Source organism: Trachurus trachurus (assembly GCF_905171665.1).
Source record: "Trachurus trachurus genome assembly, chromosome: 14".
In the NCBI taxonomy this organism is placed as follows: Eukaryota; Metazoa; Chordata; class Actinopteri; order Carangiformes; family Carangidae; genus Trachurus; species Trachurus trachurus.
The window spans coordinates 13,173,996-13,197,332 of record NC_139903.1 but is presented as its reverse complement, the minus strand read 5'-3'; the positions used below and the strand labels follow the sequence as shown (position 1 = coordinate 13,197,332).

Below are 23,337 nucleotides of genomic sequence, written 5' to 3'. Positions count from 1 at the left end.
TATACTGTAGACTCATATTTCATTTTGAAATATGTTATCCCTCAGACTGCCATGTTTGTGCACATCTCTGACACTGGATTTGAGACCCAGTATCCTTCAGTACATTAGAGGTTTTGCATTTTGCCTGTGAGGTTAAACTGTGGGGCCTGGAGATCTGCAGAAAACCGTCTACTTATTGTAAAGCATAAATGTGGTGAAGACACTAGTGATAACTGACGTTTTAGATGAGCACTGCAACATTTTCACACTCACCTCAAGAGCGTTTTGCATCTGGATTTTAACTTTGGATAGTGAGCGGCTACAGCTCAGTGGTCTTGTGAATGAGTCAAAGTGAAAGCCTCTGCGCACTAAGGTGGTTTCATGTCAGGGTGAAACGTGTAAAGCACTGACAAACTGAAACAGCAGTTTGGCGTAGAAACTAACCAACAAGTTGTGCTGCTAACTAGTAGCCTATTTAGTTTTTATAACCAAAGGTGAAGCAGAAGTGATAACCTTCTTCTTCTTTTTCATTATTATTATCATGTTGTGATAAATTCCTGTTCCTACACAGGTTACCATTGTTGTAACGGTAGTGGTTGCAAAAAATAAAAAAAAATCAGACATTGCACCAGAAAATTCCAGCTGGGCCATGTGGTGACCAGGGTGGCGTAGTATGGTGTGAGACTGAAGTTGTTTTCATGGTTATCCAACCATTGTGTGATGGCTCGTGCCCTGTGGAGGGATAAATATTGTCCTGGAAAGTCGGCTTCCAGCAGGACAGAAATACCACTCTGAATATCTTTGTGCTTTCTAAAAAATTACACTGCTCTGTCAGAGGTTCAGTGGGCCGAAAGTGTGTCGAATAACATCTCCCTCGCCTTAACAGAGAGTTTGTAGGTACTGCTAAATCAGGAGCGAAAGGGCCTTCAGGTCTTTTAACTTGTCTTTTTGCACCAGATGGAGTACGATGATTCAGTGAACCATACGTTTCCCCCAGTACTTAGTAAACCAAAATGTTTCTTCGTCTTTGTAGGTGCAGTAAATGCTCAACGCTGTTTAAGTCCTTAAACATCTGTCTCAGGCTCCTCTGGATTAAACTTCATGCTTGCTTACACCAGAGAATCTGTGGTCAACACTGTCAAACTGAGTTGCCTGCCTTCTCTTCCTCCACAGCTATTTATTTGGATATTCAAATTCCCTTTTAAGTTCTGTGCTGTAAAATTGAGTAAAAAAGAAAAAGATCTATATTCTGGTTCAAGCATGATGGGACTTCCTGGTAAAAAATAAGGGAAGAACAAAAATAAAGACTACATTTTGGAGACCTTGGGCACCAGCTGATGCTTTAATACTCCCAGAGTGAGCACAGCACAGAGATGTCACTGTGTTGTATGTTGACCCTGCACTCCCAGGGCAGGATGACCCACCACAGCCTCAACCTCAACCAATGAGCTTCTTACGACTGCTGCATGATCTTGAGTCAAAAACTAGTTATCCACTTATCACATGTTTTTGCCTGAGAGTTGCGTGATATCTCTGTGATGTTTAAAACAGAGTAAGAGGTCATCTTCTTTTCACTGTTACCCCAGGGCACTCTCATTAAATAGAACATATTAATACTTTTAGGACTCAGACTTCAGAGCCAAATTTTGTCTCTCTTTTTTTTTCCAGGCTGGATATAGTTGAATGCTCTGTTCATTTCACTTTTATTCTTTGCAGACCTGATAGAAATGGGAAAATATATCTTCAAAGTTTTACATGTCTCCATATATTTTATTATTAGTCATAGAAGGGACATTTTTCTTTTAGCAATTGTAGGTTTAGTGTCTGCTAATTTCATGCAAGTCTGAACACATGTGCTGAGCTATTGCACCATTTAACCAGCAGATAGTGCACATGTGGTGTGTAATCTGCTGCACAACTACAGCAGCTGAACCAAGGAAGACGTTTAAGATATTAGATGGCAATCAATGGAGACTTCTTGATGACTCGAGGTCTAAATTAAACTAAACCTCTATTTCCTTAATAAAGATGCATAAAAGTTATTACATAGGTTTGATTCCCACAAACTAATACACACTGATTGCTATATATAACTATTAACTTTTTTTATGAGTTATATAGTGTATATATATATATTTTTTTTTTACTTTTCTTCACTTCAGACAAAAACTTGACATGACAAGACACAAACTTTTGTGTTTCTGCAATCTTGTCTTATTTTATTTATTTCATTATTTTATTCACAAAAAAAGAAGGAAAAAAGGATAAAAACACAGTTTGAAGAGAATTTTGCTTTATTAACGGAGAGAAACACATTTTGTCATTAAGACTTACATTTTGTTTGAGTCTACAGACCCAAATAGTCTATTTTTGTATATTTTGGTCTATAAAAGCAACGCTTTCCATTCAGTGTGGTTTACAATACTGCAGATCATCACAACACAAAAAAACTTGCTTTAAATTTCCCTTTTTACATTGCAGACACAATGGTCTACTCAAACAGGAGACCTACACTACTTCAGAAAGGTGAGCACTGCATTGTTCAATAGAAAACAACCAAGTATGTGATTTAAAATGTTTGTGGTTTAACCTGAGTTTTACACTGTATATATGTACAGTCAGTGTTAAAATTCATGTGCCTCTTGTCGTAGCATTTTGTGCATCAAAAAATTCAAATTTTAAATTCTACCTTAGCGCAAACTGCAAGACGCCAAGAGGCTCACAATTATCTGACCATAACCGTTTGTGTATGTGTGTCTGAACCAAGTCTCCTAACAGGTACGCAATGTGTGCACATCGAAAATCACTTTGGTCTTGATCTTAGCCATTAACAACCAATCCTGACCTCAAGTTACTATCATACTCACAACATCAGTCTTAACATCTTGAAAATAGCACTAGTCTAATGCAAACTGGCCTCAGATACCAAAAAAATTTTTCATTACAATTGGTGAATATTTCAATAATAAAAGAAATCACAATTCAACACACCTCGGCTTTGTCATCATACAGGGTTAGTCATTAAATCAACAGCCAAACACTTCAATAAATCCCAGTTTTTAAAGGATCTTAATCTTCAAAGAGCCTTAAACACCGAACACAAATCTGAAGAGAAGCCGACACTGAATTTACCATTCAGAATCAGGGCGCTACTGATAATCATCTGTGTCTTGTTGATCAGTTGAAGGGCGTGGGGTGACATCATCTGGCACCCAAACCTCAGCCAGTTACAGATTATAGTTTCTGTATAATTATTTTGACCGTTTGTCACACTAAACACAAATTTGCGTTTGGTGTTAAGTTCCTCTTTGTTTACAGTGCATGGAAAATAAATCCTTTATCTTCTCAAATATAGAATTCATTGCATGACAACCCATGTGTTGAAATATAAGAAATTACATTTGACAAAGCCACCCAAGAATAACTTTGGCATATTTTATTAGGCAAAATGTATTCAAAAATATTGAAATTCCCATTAAAATAGCATAAAGCAGACATGTCAGCTTAGAGGAAATAGATGCACTTAACGAAGGTGCACAGTTTACGACACAGAAATCTAATTATTTGAACAACTGAAGTAACTGTTACATTTACAGATCGCTTTCTATATATATATTTACACACACACGTGTGACTGTACAAAGAGGACATGATGCTTACTGCTGTACACAGGGAATCTGTGCACTTCTAGGTAGCAGGTAAATGTCCCTGTAAATTAACTACTGTACCCAGTAAGAATTAGTACATACCAATGGGCTACTCCCAGTGACACACAGTGTCACAAACATTATGGCATTGATTGTTTTCCCCTTTATTTAAATAAAACTATTTTCATATTATACATTTCATATTTTGTTACATTCAAGGTATAGATACAATTTGTATCAACAAGCAAAAGTCAATTCTAGACATTTGTGGCTTATTTGTTTGCGGCACTTAGAAAAGGGAGGGTGGGGACAATGAACCACCATCTGGCCTTTAGTGTGTAACCGTTTGGCAAAGCAGTAAAATACTGGATTGGTGAGTCGAGAGCCTTTTGCTTTGATAGCAAGGGTTTTCTTTTTCCTCAGATGCAATCTATGGCCCAGTGAAAACAGAGTGTCTTTTTAGAGGTAGTTTTAGCAACAACTGAAAAATCTGAAATGAGCATGTTCCTACATTTCTGTTTCTTTTTTCTTGATGTAGGTAAAATGTCCACATGGATTATTTTTTTTAAAACAACCTTTGAGGATAGAGCATCTACCATCAGTGCTCTTTCAGCATCACGGGCACACAGTTAATGGCCAAAGGGCTTTGAATGTGAGTTTTCTCTAAAACTTGTTAAGCCCACATTGTCCATGAGTGCATTTTATCTCATAACAGAGAAGTGCATGCAACGTGGCACTGTGCCATAATTAGTGACACAGAAGGTTGTGAGCAAAATGAGTAAAAATGTGTGCACATCTTTTTGGGACAATATGGCGAGATCAATCCAAGCTTAATATGATTTGACATTTTCTTTTGTTTGGCACAGGTGCTTGTGAACATCACCTAATTCAAGTGTTTTGATTAGATTTTTTTGATATGACCTCTATTACTGTTACTAATTAAACAGACTAAATAATTGTACTCTGAATTCATCAGGGCAATCGGCTATTCCTGTGTTGGGTACACTAAAGAACCATATCATGGTCTCTAAATAAGCAACTAAGCTGACATTTTGACTTTCATCAGTGACACCATACGTTATTCTTTGTGCACTGAGAATTTGTTTTTGAATCTATGAAAATTCACCAATCTCAAGGTGAAAGGATGGCGCGCAAACTTTTAGCCAAATGCCAGAAACAACCTTGACAGCAGCCTTGCAATCTGATTGTTTCACATGAAGAAACATTTAGGCAGTTTGTTTCACCTTCTCATGAACAGACAGTCGGCCTCAAATGGCCTTGTCTTTTTCATGAAAAAACAAAGTCAGCAAAGCCCAAAACTCATTTGGGCAAAACACATTCAAATATTTTTTTTTTCTTTATGTCTGTTCATATACCACGGTTGTACCTAAACATTATAAAGAAATATATATTTTTGAAGCACCACCAATGAGACAGTCAGGCTCACATAATTAGCCCTGTTAAAGAGTAATACCACTCAGTTTAAAAATTCTCATACCTTTTTTCTTCAAAATCATGAACATTTTCCTACATCAAAAGGATAAATTTACAGGTATGCGATGCCATTTAAACACGACCTGAAGCTGTCTGGGAGCCAAACCTACTGGAATTTTTATTAATTAAGTTAGTAAAACATCAAAACACTAAACTTCCCCCACTGTATTAGTTTGTCATGTGACTCACATTGGAGTATTTACTTACAAATCTGACACTGAACATTAGGGGTGCGGGGACTATACAGTAAATTTGTAATACGCAGTAATTTAATCCAGTAGCAGGCCTCGGGTTACTGTGCTGAAATTAAGTGGCATTTCCCTTTAAATACACTCAAATCATGATCTAGCTAGGTTGTCTTTACATGTTACAACTTCTCTGCAGTTGAAGGCTAAATGTTTCATGCACCACTTTGTCCTGAGGGTAAGGCTAGAGAAAATACAATAGATCTTGAAAATCAAGGGAATTAATCCTCTTGGGAGTGTGGATGTGTTTAGCTAAACTGATGTTGACGTGCCCCACTCATTAAGATTTATTGTGAATGAGTGGTAGGTTTAATCTGGTGAGCTAGTGGCCATACCAAACTTGACCAGCATCCAACATTATCATATCCAAGTCCACATTATTTATTTATTTATAAATTTTAGGGTCTATCATAATCACTGGTTCAGCAACTACAAGGCAATAATCATACTATAAAATGTGAGCAAATCAAATAGTCTTTGAGAAGTTTCTTTTTTTAAAGCCATAATCATCATTGGCTGCATGGGAACTGAGCACCCTTAGGGGCGCCTACATTACTTCATTTGACTGAAGCTGTATCACGTAAAGCCACCCTATTAGCCCTGCTTTCTAGATCTCAAGGTGCATAACGTGAATATACACAACATAGTACAAAGTTTTGCAATACCATCTCCACATTTAAACTATACATGACAGACTTTTTAACTTTAAGGTACTACATGTTACATGTAGGATTTCCACAAAATATATCACTACTTGATCAGAGTAAAGTCTTGCCTGCAACCACTGGGTTTTGGCAGGAAAAGACCAAACATTTGAAAACTGAAAGCATCCTGAGAGCAATGTGCTGCAAGGCACAGCCAAACCCTTCCATGATCCTTGGAGACTGGTTGCATGTATGCATACTGTACTTCTGTATCTGAGCAAAATAGCTCCCTGATCCAAACCCCCTACGCCACCCAAATAACAAAATGTATTTTCCAACATGCTTTCTAGCATTCACTTCATTTTTTTATACAATTATTGAGATGTCATACTCTACAAGATATCACAAAATGAGTCCAATAGTTAACTCACCTCAATCCTAACTGTTACAGATATTTTTTTCATTTTATCTGACAAATGTAACATCAGGTAAATATTCAGTCTGTTGCGAAATTCCTTGTGCAAACATCTAAACTTTGATGTTAAATGCTGTTTTCTTCTATAATTTGAAATGTCTATAAATTGTCCCTAATCTAAGTCATATCACAGCCCAGTGGAATGATTTTGCAAAGTTTCACTACATTTACATGCACTTAAGAAACCAGGGAACTGTCAGACATAAGGTTAAGGCATGAAACTAGGCAACTTCTTCAGATGTAATCAGATGCAATTTGGATGTTTAAAATCCTTTTCAAAAGTTTTTTTTAAAATCACAAAGCAGTTATGCCTTATCCCTCCTTCACACATTGAACCAAGTTTGCAATATCTTTATGTGCATCTAATATGTTAAAGGACAAATGTGTAGGATTCAGTGGCATCTAGTGGTGAAGTTGCAGAATGCAAATAAATACCCTCCACCTTTTCTTTTTTTCTTAAGTGTGATGGAGAACCTAGGGTGGCCTTCAAATGACAAAAAAGCCAGTGTTTGATTGGCCTGTTCTGGGCTACTGCAGAAATGTGGCAGTGAAACAATGCAGGCTCTGTGAAATAGTAATAATACCTAACTTTATTTACTGAAAGGCGTGTTTAGTGATTGGACATGGGCACATTGACTTTGGGACTGATAAATAAATATTTCCAAACTTTAGATTTCATCATTTTAGATGGCCATAAGCAATGGCTACAGTATATAAATTGTGATATGTCATGTATCTAACGTCTTACTCTGATAAATGGCACTGGGTTTCTCATGTATGTGTCAGAAATCAGGTCAGTGACAAAAGCTGGAGAAGATCAGATTACTTAATTGCATGTAAAAGTAGACTTTTAACCAATGAAGACACACCGCTCCACTGACAACTTGAAGGAGTCAATTATAGCTACTGTTTGACAAAGATACTTTGAATATTGTCACATTGAAATCAGAGCAACAAGTTGGACAAAGATATAAATAGGAAAATTCTGGATACAGCATCTAATAAAATCTGAAGGGTAACTATACACCATAGGAAATGATCCAAACACAGATGTTAGTTAATGCTATAATCTAATCAGATCTGTGAACCAAGTTTATACTATATTTCAATCAATCCTGTGCACCAAAATGTAAAGTTATGTAGAATACTGACACTATATAAATTCTATCTTTTTTTGGCATTATTTAGCAGCTTATAAATGACTTTGAAATAATGGCTTTTGTGTGATTATATATACATAAATATGTGCACATGCATACAAGTCAAATCTCTTTTTTGGCTTGCTTTGTGCACTGTCAAAATCTACCAAAATAGTAGCTTTGTTAAGTGAGGCTGAGAAAATATATCTCTTTAGATACTGAGATAGTGCTTTTACATTTGAAAGTATAGGAGGCTTCAATGACTAAGACTTTCATTGAAACTAATCAGACAATGACTAAAGCGTGAGGTCATTCAGATATAAGGCCATTAAATGTCATAGTTCATGCTGTGAGGTATGTACCTACCTCCCTCTTAATTATCTTCAAAATAAATGCACAAAATAAAGACACAAGAATTATTTACAGCAGAGGCAGACCCAAGCTCGGTTATTTATAGCTCCACTGCACCAGAAACACTTTAGATTCCTTTCATAACACATTCACAGGCCCTGAACAAGATCTTCAAAAAAAGTACATGGTGTACAAATGTTGACATACTTTTATGTCAGATTCAATAAGGCAAATGTGGGAGATGTTGCTGAGTTATTACTTTCTATTTCATCTGTGCTGCAATGTAGCTAACTTGTTTACTCATCCACTTAGTTCACTGACTCATAAAAGGACAAAGGTCAGTATTACACTAGCAAGCTACTATTTTATTTCATTAGTTTTCATTTATTCAATAATGAACACATCTAAATGATTTACTATAACATGTAATCAAATAAAGATAAATTGATATTAGGGACATTTAACAGTCCTGTCTAATGTTGAACAACTCTGTATATTGATTATGGACATGGTGCAAAGCTGCTATGTAGCTCCTGCTCAGGTTGTATGAATGTGTTATGATGAACCATACTTCTAGTAAGGTATTACCTTATTTCTACTTCAGCACACTTTATATAAAAATGTAGGATTCATTAAGTGAAACATCTCACAATTCAACTACTAGACAAACTTCCTCTATGCTGATTATGTCTGTCTTCTTAGCGCTGTAAATTGTGATCTCCCATGTAACTTCCGATCATTTAAAAAAATGAATAACTCCTGAGGGCAGATGTTGCACATGCAGCAACATTGAACAAGTGCCTACCTTTGCAATCTGAATCCTTTCTCTTCCTTACCACGTCACTTCATTTGTTTCCTCACGGTTAACTGCTCAGTGGCATGACCTCAGTTTTGTAACAATAACAGCGGCAAGTTGTTGTGGATCTGTCAAATGAGGGTTCTTCTCCATTACCGAGTGGACTACGTAAGCGGGAAAGATGTTACAAAGGTTCCGATATGTTTGATACTGGTGGTCTGGGATGACATACCGCTCTTGGTGTTCAGCTGCAGACGGGGTCTCCCATGGTGAGTTCCAGATTTGTTCCATTTTTTCTGGCATACTGCGGACCATCACCCGCTCACAACACGGCATCAGGCTGTTGCTCAGTGGATATGAATGATATCCATAGGACTCATTACCGCAAGGGAGAGGGTCCCAGCTCGCATGCTGCTCTCGGCACAGTGGAGGTCGCCTCTGCCTCATCGGGTTGCTATCGTATAACCTTGAATCAGATATGCTGTCCATACGAGTCATACCAAGGGACCGTGTGGGCTGTGAGGACAAAGGTGGTAGGATGTTCTGAGTTAAGGGATAGTCTCCGGGGCAGCTGGACCTGGCTCCCACTGCAGCATGCTGGATATGTGGCGCTAGGTGAGACTGCTTCCGGGGGCCCTGCTTGGGCTCCTCTGGTCCGTAACTCTGTACCCTAGACAACGCTTCGTGACGAAACCCATGGGAGAAAGTTTGCATTCTACCTTGTGCAGGAGACTGCTGCTGCCCCTTCATGCTCTCCTCTAAACTACTGTCCACAGAGCTTGGGTACAGGTCCCCGTAAGAGGAGAATGAGTCACTGTTTGAATGGCTGAGGCAGGATTCAGGGCAGTGGCTGGGATTTCTCTGATACACACCATGCTCGTGCTCCATGCTACAGAAACTATCGACATTATGCATGCTGCTCATGCTCATGTTTGAAAAATCACTGTGCAGTGAATAATATCCATGGTCGCTAACTGAGTCATACTTTGGGAACTGTTCACTGTATGTAACAGAGGCGCCATGACTATTGGTAACTAAAATAGGTGGGTACTGTACACTGGACATGTGCTCCAGAGAGCTGTGCGAGAACTGCAAAGAACCTGGCACTGGGCTGCTGGCTGATCGTGTGTTCAAGGCTCCAGCTGCGTGGCTCTTGACAGGCTGCATGGTGGGCACGCTGAGAGCAGACACGAGGGAAGGCACTGAATTTGTCTCAGACTTCCGAATGACCGACAGTGCCTCTGGAGGTTCGCAGGCCACCGAACGAATGCTGGGGTCAGATTGACGTTTGGGCGCCACACGTTTGGCCTCAGAGTTGCTGTCTCCCTTTGCAGTTGCTGGACCAATACCGCATTTAGCTAAAGCCCCCTCACTCATCGTCTTCACCGCAGACAGTTTGGCAAAGGCTCGTAGTTCATCAGCAACTGACCGCTGTGGCTGGTTCACACGCTCTGGGTGATAGTACTTGCACTTATGTCCGTATGTGCACTTTTTCCCTTGTTAAAAAAAAAAGAAGCATAGATCAAGTCAAGAAAACGAAACACTTCAAATGTACTGGCCAAAATGCAACGTGGATTCAGACACTGCTTTGAAAAGACATCTGGGAAACTCACCATAGGGGCAGGGTTGTTTTTTGTGCTCTGGAACAACAGGGCGCTTGCGGAGGAAATTTTCTAGGCTTGGACCATGTCTTCCTAATGGATCATCTGGTGGCATAAACCTATCAAAAACATGCCATTATTAACTGTCACCTCAGCACAGAACGTTCCAATAAGCAAAACTCATACACCAATGACTAAATAAGGTTGTCACAGATAGTCACTAGAGGTTTAAATTATTAAATATTTGTATTACTAATCAATTTTTATGACAAAATTTTGTATTGTATTGTAGTAAACAAGATATATATCATGATCTCTTACTTGTCATTGACAAATGAGTACATCAGGAGACGCTCTTCTATGAACTTCTTCCACTCGGGCTTCTCATTTTGTAAGTCCCTGTAGTTGTCGTTTGACACAATAATTCCTTCAGAATCATAAGCCAGCTTCACTATGAAGCGATCATCATAGCACACCACCCTCCTGCCTTGAACTCTCCGAGATGGGGTGAAAACCAAGATCTTCTCCTTTTCCAGCTTCCGTAATATTTCTTGATCTGAAAGACACATTTCAAGTCGATCAATATCTTATTAAGAAACACTGAAAACCTTCTGCATGTCATAATATATATTGGATGGCAATGCGCGCAGCCATAGTTTGCTAACCTTACAAGTTCACATTTCAGTCACAATGAAAAAATGCTAAGATAAGACTCTCTAACAGGAAGGGTGGCTGCCTACAGACCTGTCCTGCGGTAAATAGTCATACAGATATTATCAACTACAACTGAAATACTTTTACTACCTGTGATGAGGGCGTCAGGCCTCGACTGTTCCTTCCTCCAGGCTGGGACAAACACAGTGATGTCTTTGTGTCCTTTTTCCCGGAACCACTCAACAGCAAGTTGGATACCACGACAAGAGAATACCTCTTTGTTTCCATGGCTTCAAAACAAAACAATTTGGTAAAATGTCTTACTTCGTGCACACAAAATTGCCATCAATAATTGGAAAATGCTTCAGAAGATAATGCACTTTGAATCAAGCATAAACCTTTTTTTTTTTTAAAAAGGGGTGAATGATTGGCCATGTCTTACCTCATTGCCACATTTGAGCCATCAATGACGATGGGCCTGAGGTTATCGAAGGTATCCACAGATTCTTCTTCCACCGACACTTCTGGACTAGCGATCTCTTTCACACAGGGGGGCCGTGAAATTAATGTGGCCGTGCTGCTGCAAGGCTGAATTTCAGGCTCTACTTTGTTTCCAAGCCTCACTAACTCAGCGAGAACATCGTTAATTAAAGCAGCTGCCCCTAACTTATTGAGCACAGTCTCCACCTGCTCTCCTGAATAGCCCAACTTCAAAGCAAATTCCATCTTGGTCTGGTACTCCCTTTCACTGGCGGGCTTGATCCCTGGTCCCGAGCTGGTCTCATCTTCGCGGAAATCTTGCACAGTGCTACTCTGGGAAAAACTGGGCCGATCGAGGCACGGAGAGCGACAGAGCTGTCGATGGGGTTTCGTGACGGCCAACGGCTCCCGCTTCTTACAGCTGCTGTTGTTCACCTGGACCCTCTGGTGCTGCTGCTCTTCCGACTCGCTCTCTGAGCTGCTCCCATCCTCAGACTCGTCAGTGGCGTGCTGGGCCTCGCTTGAGTCAATGTTCTCCTCCCTGCAAGGGCGTTTTTCCATTTTGAGCTTCTCCACCATGGACCATGCTGTCATCACGTTTGTCTCGACACCTCGGATTTCCACCCCATGCTTCCTCACCTCCACTGCCACCAGGGAATCATACTCAATGTTGGACTTCAGCACTACAGGCGGTTTGTGTAGGGCCAAAGTAGCACACTCTCGCCTATGTGAGCAGGCTAAATAACTATGTAAACCTGAAAGAAGCACAAAAATGACAAGGTAAGTTAGTAATATGCATGTTAACCTTCAACCACTAAATCATTTTGCAGAAGAAAAAAAACTGCCCCACTTGTGGTAGACCAATACATTCTCACCTATGGGAAACACTTCTCTTGAGCTAACCCTAACCCAATTATTCAGACAAATGGAACATGTTAGTCACTCCCACATATAAACAAGTACCGTAACCAAAAAGAGAAACCACAGTGATGCAGGAATTGATGTGATGTGTTAGTGTGGACGCCCTCTTTGTCTAACTGTGTTTTGGTATTTGTGGTTCACACATATAAGTAATTAGGCCTACAGTATTATTCTGTTTAGTATGCATTTCTGCAATGTCTGCCAAGACTGCAGGCTATACTTTTTGTATGACTGTCGCTCCTTATCTGAGTCACACCAGCCAAACAAATTTCCAACTAGTGATGTAATAGAACGTGTAAGCTGTAACTAATTGCAACCCTGATCAGAGTGTCGACAACCGTGTAGTTGTAAACTTGTTTCCGCTGGTTGCTGTTGGTGTGCACTAAGAAAGCTACCGATGAAACAGGTAATTGAAATGTGAATCTTTGCTCGAGTTAGGCGGAAATAGCATCACCAATTCTCAGTAATATCAAACGAATGACAGTGTCCTCCACTTCACCACGACTTAAATGCAGTCTCAGATATTGCATGCCACTTAAACTGAATTTGCTGTTTTGTGTTGCCAATATTCACTGGTGTTTTTGTTTACAATAAAACAATCAAAACAAAACATCTCTGTCTTTGATCTTCCATGTAGGTGCTACAATTGCAAAAGCCAAAGTCTTCATTGACCTTCCTGTCTCTCAAGCTTATTTTTTAGAAAATAAAAACTGGTCTCTCTGTATAAAACATGTTTATGCCCTTTACTGTAGAACGACCCTCAGCTCTATTAGCACAAACAGCTTACCGGCTCAGAAAACAAGATTCACACCAGCCAGACACATGGGGTAAATGCACGAGTTAACACAACCTGAGACAGAGTGTGGGCTGAACAGTTTATCCCTGTGCCTGCAGCCCTCTGACAATCTGAATTCAACAAAATTACTTAGGGAACAAAGCAGTTTTATGGTAAAGCAGAGTGGGACTTCAAAAGGGTGGGTGTCAGGGGCTGCAGCACAAACCATGTAACAATATCAGCAGCTTTGAATCTACGTTTTTTTTACCCAGGGATATTGAAAATCAAAATAATGTTAATAATTAGTGCATCCGTGAACAGAAACACTAGACTACTTTCCCCCTGTCTTGCAGAGGGTAGAATACAGCCAGCTTCGAGCTTCAAGAGGCGCAGCCCATGATGTGCGTTGCCTAGCAACACAGCCTTGTCATCAGCTAACTCCTTTTTACCAGTCACGACTAACACAAACACAGCACATCATCTCTCTTCAGGCAGCCGGTAAATGCAGAACACTTACAGCTACCCTAAAACACTCCACTGTAACTCTTGAGGCAGCATATTTTGCAATAAAAGATTACATTACTTAGACAGATATCAGTGCTGACCATTGAAAAAAAAGAAAACTCACGCTGTATAAAACAATTGTGGACCTTCTTTCAGTGTCGGTTCATGTAATAAGATAGCATGGGACATCCTTAAGGCTGAGGGTCAATCTAAGGCTAAAAAATGTCAGAGGCTGTGTCAGCTTACAGCATGTACTGCTGCACTACTGATCATATCTAGTATGAAAGGGTAGACAACAAACTGAGGCTTAAACATAAAAAAGGAGGACAATTGTGCAACTTCTTGAATTAGTAACAGTCACAGAATAAAAGCTGACAGAGCCCACCGCCATCTAAGACATTTTATCAGTACGTCAATGTATGGTTACGGGAACAGAGCTCTTCCACTCCTTTCCCTTCCACCTCCAGATTCACAGGCTTAGACTCAGCAAGGCCTCCAGACCATCTCTGCACATGCACAGGCTCGTGTATTTCTGTTTCATAGCAACAAGTGAAGCGGGTCCCTGAAGCCATCTTTTACATTGGTGGTGACCCTACACAACAGTATAAAGCAGAGATAAAATGCACTATGGTAAGTTATTGTTGTATTTCTTGCTTTAGTAGTAAGATATCAAGAAATCACTGCTGATAAAATTAGAGATACTGTAGGCTGACCACTATTGTATGAAAATGATGCCACGGTTACATAGAAGGCCATGTAGCTGTTCCTGTGGTATCAGCACTAGAAGCACTGTTACCTTTCACAGAAGAAAAGTCATAAATAATGAAATGGATGGGTCAACACTGACATACACTTCCACATCTCCACTACACTTACCCACCACTAAAAAGATCCATCACTTCCAAACTATCCAACTGAGATACCCCTGAACAGTGGCTCAACCACCACTTGGTAAAGACGTCAATATTAATTGGATGTAGAAATAACTCACCAATTCCAATAACCAGAGGAAGTACATAGTAAGTATATGATTTGTCCCAGGATGTCAAAATAACACTTTACCAAGAAGATGTGTCAAAGTTAACACAAACTCCTTAAGCCAACGTTTTGCATGCGATTAGTCCATCATCAGATTTACAACAGCAATCCCTTATTACTTCCTACAGAAACATATTGAAAAAGTCAAGCTGGAAGGATAGTAATATTTGTGAGTCTTTCGTGTCACTTTTCTTAAAAATTACAAATGTACCCATCTGAGTTCTAGCCTGTTATGATGTTTGCTATTCAGATGTGTGGGGTACACGTACAAGCCAGCCTCTCCAAAAAAGAAAAAAGAAAAATCAGTATCACCTCCTCACTGCTTAAACAGAAAATAAAGTTATACTTCTATATATAGATCTACCTATTCTTTAAATTTATATACAAATATTTAACAAATGAACGAGGCCACATATACCACAAATATCACAACAACTTGGTCTGGACTTCTCGTTATAGTCATTTTAAATCAAAAACATCCCACCAAGCTTTACTCACCAACTTTACTCTACAGACATAAGCATCTACTTCACCAGATTCAAGTTTCTCCTCTCATTTGGACATTTTTTCAACTTTACCTGACTTATCCAATTATCTATGTGTTTAAACAAAGTGAAAACTCTTTCAAGATAAGAACTGAGGAATGATCTCTCAGGCAGGGTGATATATTATCAGCAGCCAAAACGTGAGAGAGAAAAAAGTGAAAACCGAACTGATCTCCTATTGAGTCAGGTTTGCCTTTTACTTAACAGGAAACTGCATGAACGTGAAACCAAATCCAAACACTGAACTTAACGCAACGACAATGAGCATACAACAGGAAACCTTAAAACTGTTGCATTAACGTACTATGTTGCATTCATCAGCTACCCAGTTGACACGTCAATAGAAAAAAAACCTGAGGTGCTTAATATCATTAGCATCATGAGTTGAGAGGTATGGAATGGAGAAAGGTTAAAACAGTGTGACAGTACAAGAAATCCCATACTTACAATTCTCCACATCGAATAACGTTGTAACATCACTACTAAAGCACGACGTCACCTTTAAAGTTCAATTTGTGTTAGTGTTAACTGGTTTTGATACCCCGTAGGCCCCGAGCTACGGTTAGCACCATGCTAACAAGCTAATCTAACGTTCTATGCAGTTGGAGAGTCACAACAGTTTAGCGACGAACTAGACAAACTAGTCGACTTGTTATTAGTTGGTCAACGGCTGGAGAACGTTAACAGCATTCCAAGCAAGAGGGTAACGTTAGCAACGCTAGGTAAGCTGACATACAGGGATAGCCAACTCAGTCAGATTGCTAACGTTGGTTAGCTTTAGCTGCCTGTGCGTGCGTGTGCTAACATTTTTTTTTCTTTTTTTGCCGGAATACAACAGTAACTTGAGATAAAAGTTGACGATGATTTAACATTACAGACGGAGGTGAAACCAACGGCGGAGCAACATGACTGTCTTACATAATCTGCACGTAAACCACTGTCGTCGTTCACTTCAAACGGTGCTGCTCATCTCACCTTGTTGCTGTCATCCTCCTCGCCTGTAACACTTATGTTTTGCTGCCATTGGCGCTGTCGCAGTTTGGTCGGGGTTGCCAGATAGCGTGAGGGAAATAAGTAACCGAAGCTGCAAAAAAAGAAACCGAGGTCACAACACCCTTACAAAATATATTTTAGCCCCAAACTGCCTACTTTATCAGACATCGTGTTAACGCAGGGCTATAATGGAGCCGACTCTTTGTGGCTTGTAGAACTAGTTTGAGAAGAACTGTGATTAACCTGTGTGAATGCTGCCCTCTGAAATTGAGGGACATCTAACCAGAGCACTGAGCCTGAAACCTGTTATTGATTCCTACTAGGGATACTGTAATAGTAATAATAACTTTTAATTTATTTAAGCCCATAGTAATTGAAACTACTTAAACATCTAGCTACAAACATGACATTTAAAAAAATAAATAATTTTAATGAAATTATGTCTCATGTTCATGCATACATGCCATCATTGGGAGCTTTGTGTCAACTCCCAAAAGTCAAACACACAGTGTGAGTTTTGATTGTATGCCAGTGTAAATTAATTTTTGTGTAAGCAATACAACTAATTACTACCCTGTCTTGATTTCCCCTGCCATTGGCCCCACTGATGCTGGGGGAAAAACTATATTACCCACTGATACTGGAATAGGAACAAATGAACAGAAAATGAAAACACACATGTCTTGTCATGTTTATTATAGTGTAAGGCAGTGTTCTACTGACAAAACTGTAACAGACTTTCAAGAGGAATCTCATAGTGTAACATGGGTGTGATGTGACTTTCAGACAATAAAAAAAAATCCAAAAATAAAAAAGAGAACTTGAAACAGATATTGCCAATTTGCAATAGCCATTCTACATACAATGTAACAGTGTACAAATAGCTGATAATATAAATACATGTTCTGACATTTTGTTCAATATTACGCCATAAAAAACTACATCATCGGACAGTTTGACCTCTGACCAATCAAATATTAAATTCACAACAAAATGAGAGAGGGTGAAAATACCGGTTTGTTCTTCTGTTTTTTTTTTTTTAACACATAATTTTCACCCCTAAAACAAAATCAAACAGATTTTTTTATTCCATAACATTTCAGTAACACAACAATGGAGCGCATCATTTCTGTAAGAATTTTGCACTTCACAGGTTGGTTGAACTGTTGGAAAAAAGGGACCAAAGAAAAACAACAGCAACAGTAAGGCCACATTGGCTTGTCTGAAATACAATAATTATTAGGTTTCATCATCTTTTTTCTCTGTTGTTTGTTTTCCATATTTGATTCTGGCAGTTTCTTAAATGTCTTATGTAAAGCACTTTCATACACAGTGTAACCGTGTGTGAAACGTGGCAAAGTCTTGCAAAGCTGCCTATAATGTGTAAACAGAATGGCAGTCCATCTGTACATTTCCTGTTAAAGGTTTTGAGATTAAGCCAAATACAGTAACAGCTTCATTCATTTCAAATATAATCCACGTAGCTATAAAGAGACATGTTCTCTATACTGAACGGATCTGTTTTGCTCTGAGATACTCGTCGTCTTTTTGTCTCCTAAACCCAATCTGCTCTGAAGTGAGGTAAATCAAGAATACAGCTAGAAACACTCAATTTGAGCATCATGACAGGCCAACATAAACCTTACTGGAGCAAACACAGGCTGTGAAAAGGCAGTAAACACAAACATAAGCTGGCACTTAAAAAGCATAAGCATACATGTGTTTAGAGGCAACTGGCAAAGTAAGCATGACTTGACTAGCACTGTTTGACTGTGCCATGGAAACCAGGCTAATGATAATCTAGGTGTGGCATTACTATTGAGACCTGGATACTGAGGCTACATATGAGTTAACACATTCTAGTAATATTCAACAGCTTAATGAGATGAATCTGTGAGTTATTCAGTTGCAAATGAAACAAATATTTCCCTAAATATCTTCAGTGAATTGACATGTGAGAAACAAGCAACTGTTACTGTGCAAATGCAGGGAATCCCTTTTGACTTAACACAGCACTGTAGATGACGAACGATGGCACAAGCTCTGCACTTCAGAATCGTTTTGAATTTCATATCTGTATCCTGTCTATCACAGTGTACAACCGTTTCTCAAAGGAACCAGTTGTGCAAGTAAAAATAAGCAAAGGGTACTCCTTTGGATTTACCATAAAAAGCACTCATTGGCAAATACACGTGTGACCTTAAAGCCAACTCTGTGATTAAGAGCCTTTCAATTAAAGGAGGTCTCGGGGTGTTTGTTGCAGGCTACAGGGCACGCTACATCCCTGGGCACTCTTGTTTCACTGAGGACGGACATTTTCATCCTTGGACACACCTGTGTTTAAAGGACTCCCAGTATGAGACATTCCTTCCCTATTGGACACTGGTCTGCTTTTACCACACTGGTTGTACGGCTGCAAATTAGTAGCAGCTTCACAAAAAACGTCATCGTCTATATCATCCTCCGCCGTTCCAGGACAAACAAAGGTGCTATGAGGCAAACGAGAATCTGACTGTAAAGGAGGGTGACACTGTCTGTTGTAGAGCTCTGCATTCGGAGACATTAAATCACAGGACGCTCTGTCTGACACATTAGAGCAAAGACGTTGCGATTTACTTTCGGAAAAATCACTGCCAGATGAAGCAGAAAATATTTTGTGTTTTACTTGGGCTTGACTAACACTCTGTACTTTTTCAGTGATTTCCCCATCTGCCAGTGGAAGGCTTAAAGCCATTTCTGACCTTGTTTGCCATGATAAGGCCATAATGCCGCTACTGTCTTTAACGTCCGATGCAGACACGAGTACATTCTTTTTGTAATATGGTGAAGAGTCTCTTTCAGTGTCTTTCTCAGCTTGAGCACAAGAAGCGATAGCAGCCCTCTCCTCTCTGTATGTGTCAGGCATCTTCAACTCAAGGCCCTCTGTGTCTAGAGACCTACTTCTCCTGTCTAGGGACAACGGATTAGGCGTGGACTGGCTGACTCTTGTAAGGCCAAGGTGCCGTGGGAGACTAGCGATTGCCCATGTGTTACTGATCAGGTTCTGCTCGTACAGGTCTAACATTTGATAGTCAAATTCAGCGAATGCGTCTTTCTGTAGGTAGCTTTCTTCAAATTCCTGATAGGGTGATGAAATGTCCTCCTCCAGCTCCATGTGAATCTGCTCGTCATATTCACCCTCATTATGCATATCCACTACATCAAATGTGACTATCGTGGGTAAGGCCTCCATATTTGGAGTGAAGGCAGAATTTGTCTCCAAACCATCCACGCTGTTGTGCAATTTACTCAGCATCTGCGAGTGTTTGGTGTAGTCCACAAGTGCTTGTGAGAAACACACAGTTTGCCCATCATCTAAATCAGTGTTGGAATCTGGAGACTGAGAATTGATATTTCGATATGGTAGAGCCACTGGCTTGTTTTCCTCAATATGTTGCTCTTTGGGTTCACAAAATGTTTCAAAATCTGGGTCAGATGTGCTTCCAAAAGATATGCTGCTATGCCTTTTCTCACAGTCAGCATTAATGGATTTTGTTCTTTTTTCTGTGGAAGCAAGCATATTTCCCTTTTCATCAAATACATCCGCTTCTATATTATTCTTGTTGCCTGATGCTTGTGGTTTTGCATTCAAATTACAGTTTTTATTTATGCTAATTTCTTGCAGAACAAACACATTTTCTGCTAACTCTGGAGATTTACCGTTCTCTCGAAAATCGTGAACTTTATACACTTCACCACTGATTTGCAATCGATTCATTTCTGGAACAAAGGCTGAATCTGACACATCAACTGGCTGACTAAGATACTCACACTGGTTTGAACCAGGCAGTTTGGATTTATTTTCATAATGTGGACTGATGAGACTCTCATCTGGTGCAAAAAGTTCGTAGAGGGCGTCGCCGCTGTAACTGTCTCTGGGTAATCTGTCTGTCCTTAGTCTGTCATTTTTTTCTTGACCTTCATCTGGCCCTGGGGTGGTTGAATCATAGTAGCCCTCATCGCTATTGGGAACTGATTCTTGATGCTCGCTTTGAGGGGTTAACACATCTGCAATTGAAGATGTGTCCATGCCACTGGCTTGCTGGACACTGCTGCTGTTCAGTAAGTCCATGTTGTGAGAGCTTGTCAGCTCAGTGGTCATGTCCGTGTGGTCTTGGTTGCAAGCGCAGCACATTTCTTCTGAAGCATTATTTTCCCAAAATTCTTGAAGACACTCTTCATCCAAATTATCAGGCGAGGCCATTTCTTCACCACCGCCCTGATACGTCAGATAACAAGAGGCTCTCTTTCCTCCATTTCGGCTCCTTTCCCCAGAAACCGTGCTCTCTGTGATGCTGTCGTCTTCTTGATCTGCAATAATGTCCCCACAGCCGGTGAGGGAATCAAAGCTCTTTAAGGATGCAACATCTCCAAAAATCATGTTCAGCTGATCCGATGAGCCGGCAGGTGTTTCAGACTTCAATACGGGCTCAGACATCATCTGAAGTTTGAGGCAAGGCTCGCTGTGCCCTCGAGGAGGCTCCTCCTCACCATCGCTGGAAACTACAGCCAGCAAATTCAACTCCTCCATTTGATCATCGCCTATCGGATCATCAAGCTCAGACTTTGGGCTTTCTTGCTCCGCACTCTCCACCGACACCACTGCATCCCCATCACTACATTCAGGACCAATGGAAATATCACATATGACATCTGCAAAATCAGGCACATCAGGTTCAGATCCCAGGCACACGGTGACATACTGCTTGGTGTTGTCCTGGACAACAGGCACCTCCTTCCTGCAGTGAGGGGTTGACATTGCAATCATCTCTGTCTTATCCGATCCTACATTTCTATGATTCCTGTGATTCTTAAAACTGTGAAAAAGACCCCTCAAACCCTTTTTCTGCCGGCCGAGCGACAGCGATTTCGGTTCAGCAGCTGGGTGACTACATTCATTGCGGCAGCTACCGCGGAGCTCTCCAGAAGAGTCCCTCTGGCTGTGGTATTCAGAGTCTCCAGCTGAGGTGTACCTGCCCCTCAGACTGTCATCATGACTAACCTTACTCAGCCCATCGTGTGTTCTGCTCTTGGTGATTCCTTTCTTGGAAGACCACTTACTCGGATTTTTATTCCTTCCACTAAAAAAATTTGGTAAAATGCAGATACTCTTACGGACTCCAAAAAACGTCAGGGCAGTCCTCCTAAATTTTCCAGATTTTGGAGGTTTCACCGTGGCGCTCGGTGTGTCCGGCTGAGTCTCTTCCGTGATGTCATCAGGGCCACATCGGGAAATTTGTTCAGAGACGGTAGTTAAATCCTTGGTGGCACCGTCTCGTAGCTCGTCTACCTTACGAGAAGCCATGGCTACCACTTTTACAAAAGCAGGCCAGCAGAAGGCATAGTCGCTGAATTTCCAAAAAAAAGCAGCTGGTAGGATGATGGCAGTGAAGTTGTCCTCCGTCCGCTGTGAGCCCTGTATTGAGACAGTGGGGACCAAAATCAGTGAATAATTAAAATGAGCCAAAGTACTCTGTTTTACTTTTGCATTTACATCATTTATTTTAACACAAAAACATATTCAGTGTCTTAGTGTCTTTTATGTTGTGAATGTTTGTATTATTGTGTTTAGATGTACAAGGACTGAATGCATTCATTAGTTAAAAGCCATATGCTGGTGCAAAAAAAAAATTGCATACCTGTGATATCAGCTTAAACTCTTCTGCTTTCTTTTACACAACATTTCCTTTACACAGCCTGAGCAAGTGCAATAAAATAAACTTCTTCTTTTTTCTCTTTTCCATTTTATGCCAAGTTTTCTCTTTGCATACACACACCCCATCCTCATTATTTGTTTCTAATGCAGTTTTTTCAAATGGACTATTGTTTAAACACCAATAGAAACAATAGCACAGTGGCGTAGCCTTTGTCTTAACTTGAGTGCATGGCAAGTAAGACAAAAACTAGACTAAGATATAACTATCTCTAGTGTAAAGCTGACTTTTATTTTGACAGAGAGATGTGACTGTGCTACATCCGTGTTGCTCTTGAATCAAATTGCCTCACTGAAGAAGACGGCTAACGTAACATTTAAGTCCACTTAAACAGCCTTCACAGAGTCAGTGTGAGATGTGTTCAGTCTTGTATGTCTGACTGAGACTAAAAAGCCACATTAGCACAAGGCACCGACGCCTGCTTAGCTAACTGACTCACACAAAGTAAACAAACTCACCAAATCCGGTCAAAATCCTGCAGCACGGAGCCGCTGCTTGTTCCTCCACCTGAAGACCAAATCCCCTCTCAGTGCATAGTTTCTGACTTTAACTTTGGGTTCATGCACAGCGGCTTTTGTCGTCGACTCGGGCCCCGGAGCAGCTCAGCCTAGACACGGTTTCATTTGTTAGCTATAGCTGCGGTGCTGCTGCTGCTGCTGCTGCTGCTGCTGCTGCTGCTAACAGCGTTAAATCCCCTCTTCTCTCACCAGTCTGTTGTCGTGCAGCCCGTGTCCGTGGCGTGGTGTGTGAGTCTGGCTGTTGTTGCCAGCTGCACGGGGACCGGAGCAATGTGTCTAGTTTAGTCACACATGCCGATTGCACTTGAGACGTTCACAAAAAAAACAAAAACAAAAGCCCAGCGTTTAAATGCTGGAGGCTGACTTCTTCATGTCCACACTTCTCAGGTAATCTCCCTCTGAGAGTCTCGTCTCGGCGCACACTAGTGACGCAACATGTGTGTAACGTGTCTTAACGTAATAATAATTTGGGGCATATATTTTATTTTTATTCACAGATTCCAATTTGCAAAACACAACAGAGAAATCTGAGGTTATTCTGTACGTGATGATTTTTATATGTCTATAGCTATCTAGTACACGGATATAACCAAAATAGGCCTAATTGATGTGAGGACAGTGCTTTTTGTTTTGTTTTTTGTTTCAGGTGTAATGTCTTTCTATTTTGAATTTGGTTTCACAAGACGCCACTGGAATTTCTTTTTTCAATGTGTCATACTTGGGATTATTTTCTCCAAAATGTATGAAATTATAGCCTACCTTAAAATGCATGTGTTTTCAACAAG

General features: G+C 40.2%; 2 protein-coding genes across 2 annotated transcripts; both read right to left on the bottom strand.

Moving 5' to 3' along the window:
• Positions 1-4,130: 4,130 nt before the first annotated feature.
• Positions 4,131-12,242, bottom strand: zc3h12b (zinc finger CCCH-type containing 12B). The gene is made up of 5 exons (XM_083987381.1): positions 11,468-12,242; positions 11,176-11,315; positions 10,693-10,927; positions 10,384-10,490; positions 4,131-10,266 (listed from the first exon to the last, which is right to left on the bottom strand). Exons 1-5 carry the CDS (start codon positions 12,097-12,099, stop codon positions 8,846-8,848), a joined length of 2,535 nt encoding a protein of 844 aa, XP_083843507.1. The 5' UTR covers positions 12,100-12,242; the 3' UTR covers positions 4,131-8,845.
• A 4,914-nt stretch (positions 12,243-17,156) lies between these two features.
• Positions 17,157-22,939, bottom strand: amer1 (APC membrane recruitment protein 1). Its single transcript, XM_083986871.1, is given in 3 exon segments — positions 17,157-18,597; positions 18,599-21,736; positions 22,493-22,939. Coding segments are annotated over 2 exon segments (3,114 nt in total). The 5' UTR covers positions 21,626-21,736; positions 22,493-22,939; the 3' UTR covers positions 17,157-18,510.
• Between the last annotated feature and the right edge of the window lie 398 nt (positions 22,940-23,337).

Coding starts and splice junctions, on each gene's coding strand:
- zc3h12b (XM_083987381.1), bottom strand. CDS start 12,099: ATGACAGCATGGTCCATGGTGGAGAAGCTCAAAATGGAAAAACGCCCT. Junction 11,316..11,467: donor GGCTCAAATGTGGCAATGAG/GTAAGACATGGC, acceptor TTTGTTTTGAAG/CCATGGAAACAAAGAGGTAT. Junction 10,491..10,692: donor TACTCATTTGTCAATGACAA/GTAAGAGATCAT, acceptor TGTTTTTGATAG/GTTTATGCCACCAGATGATC.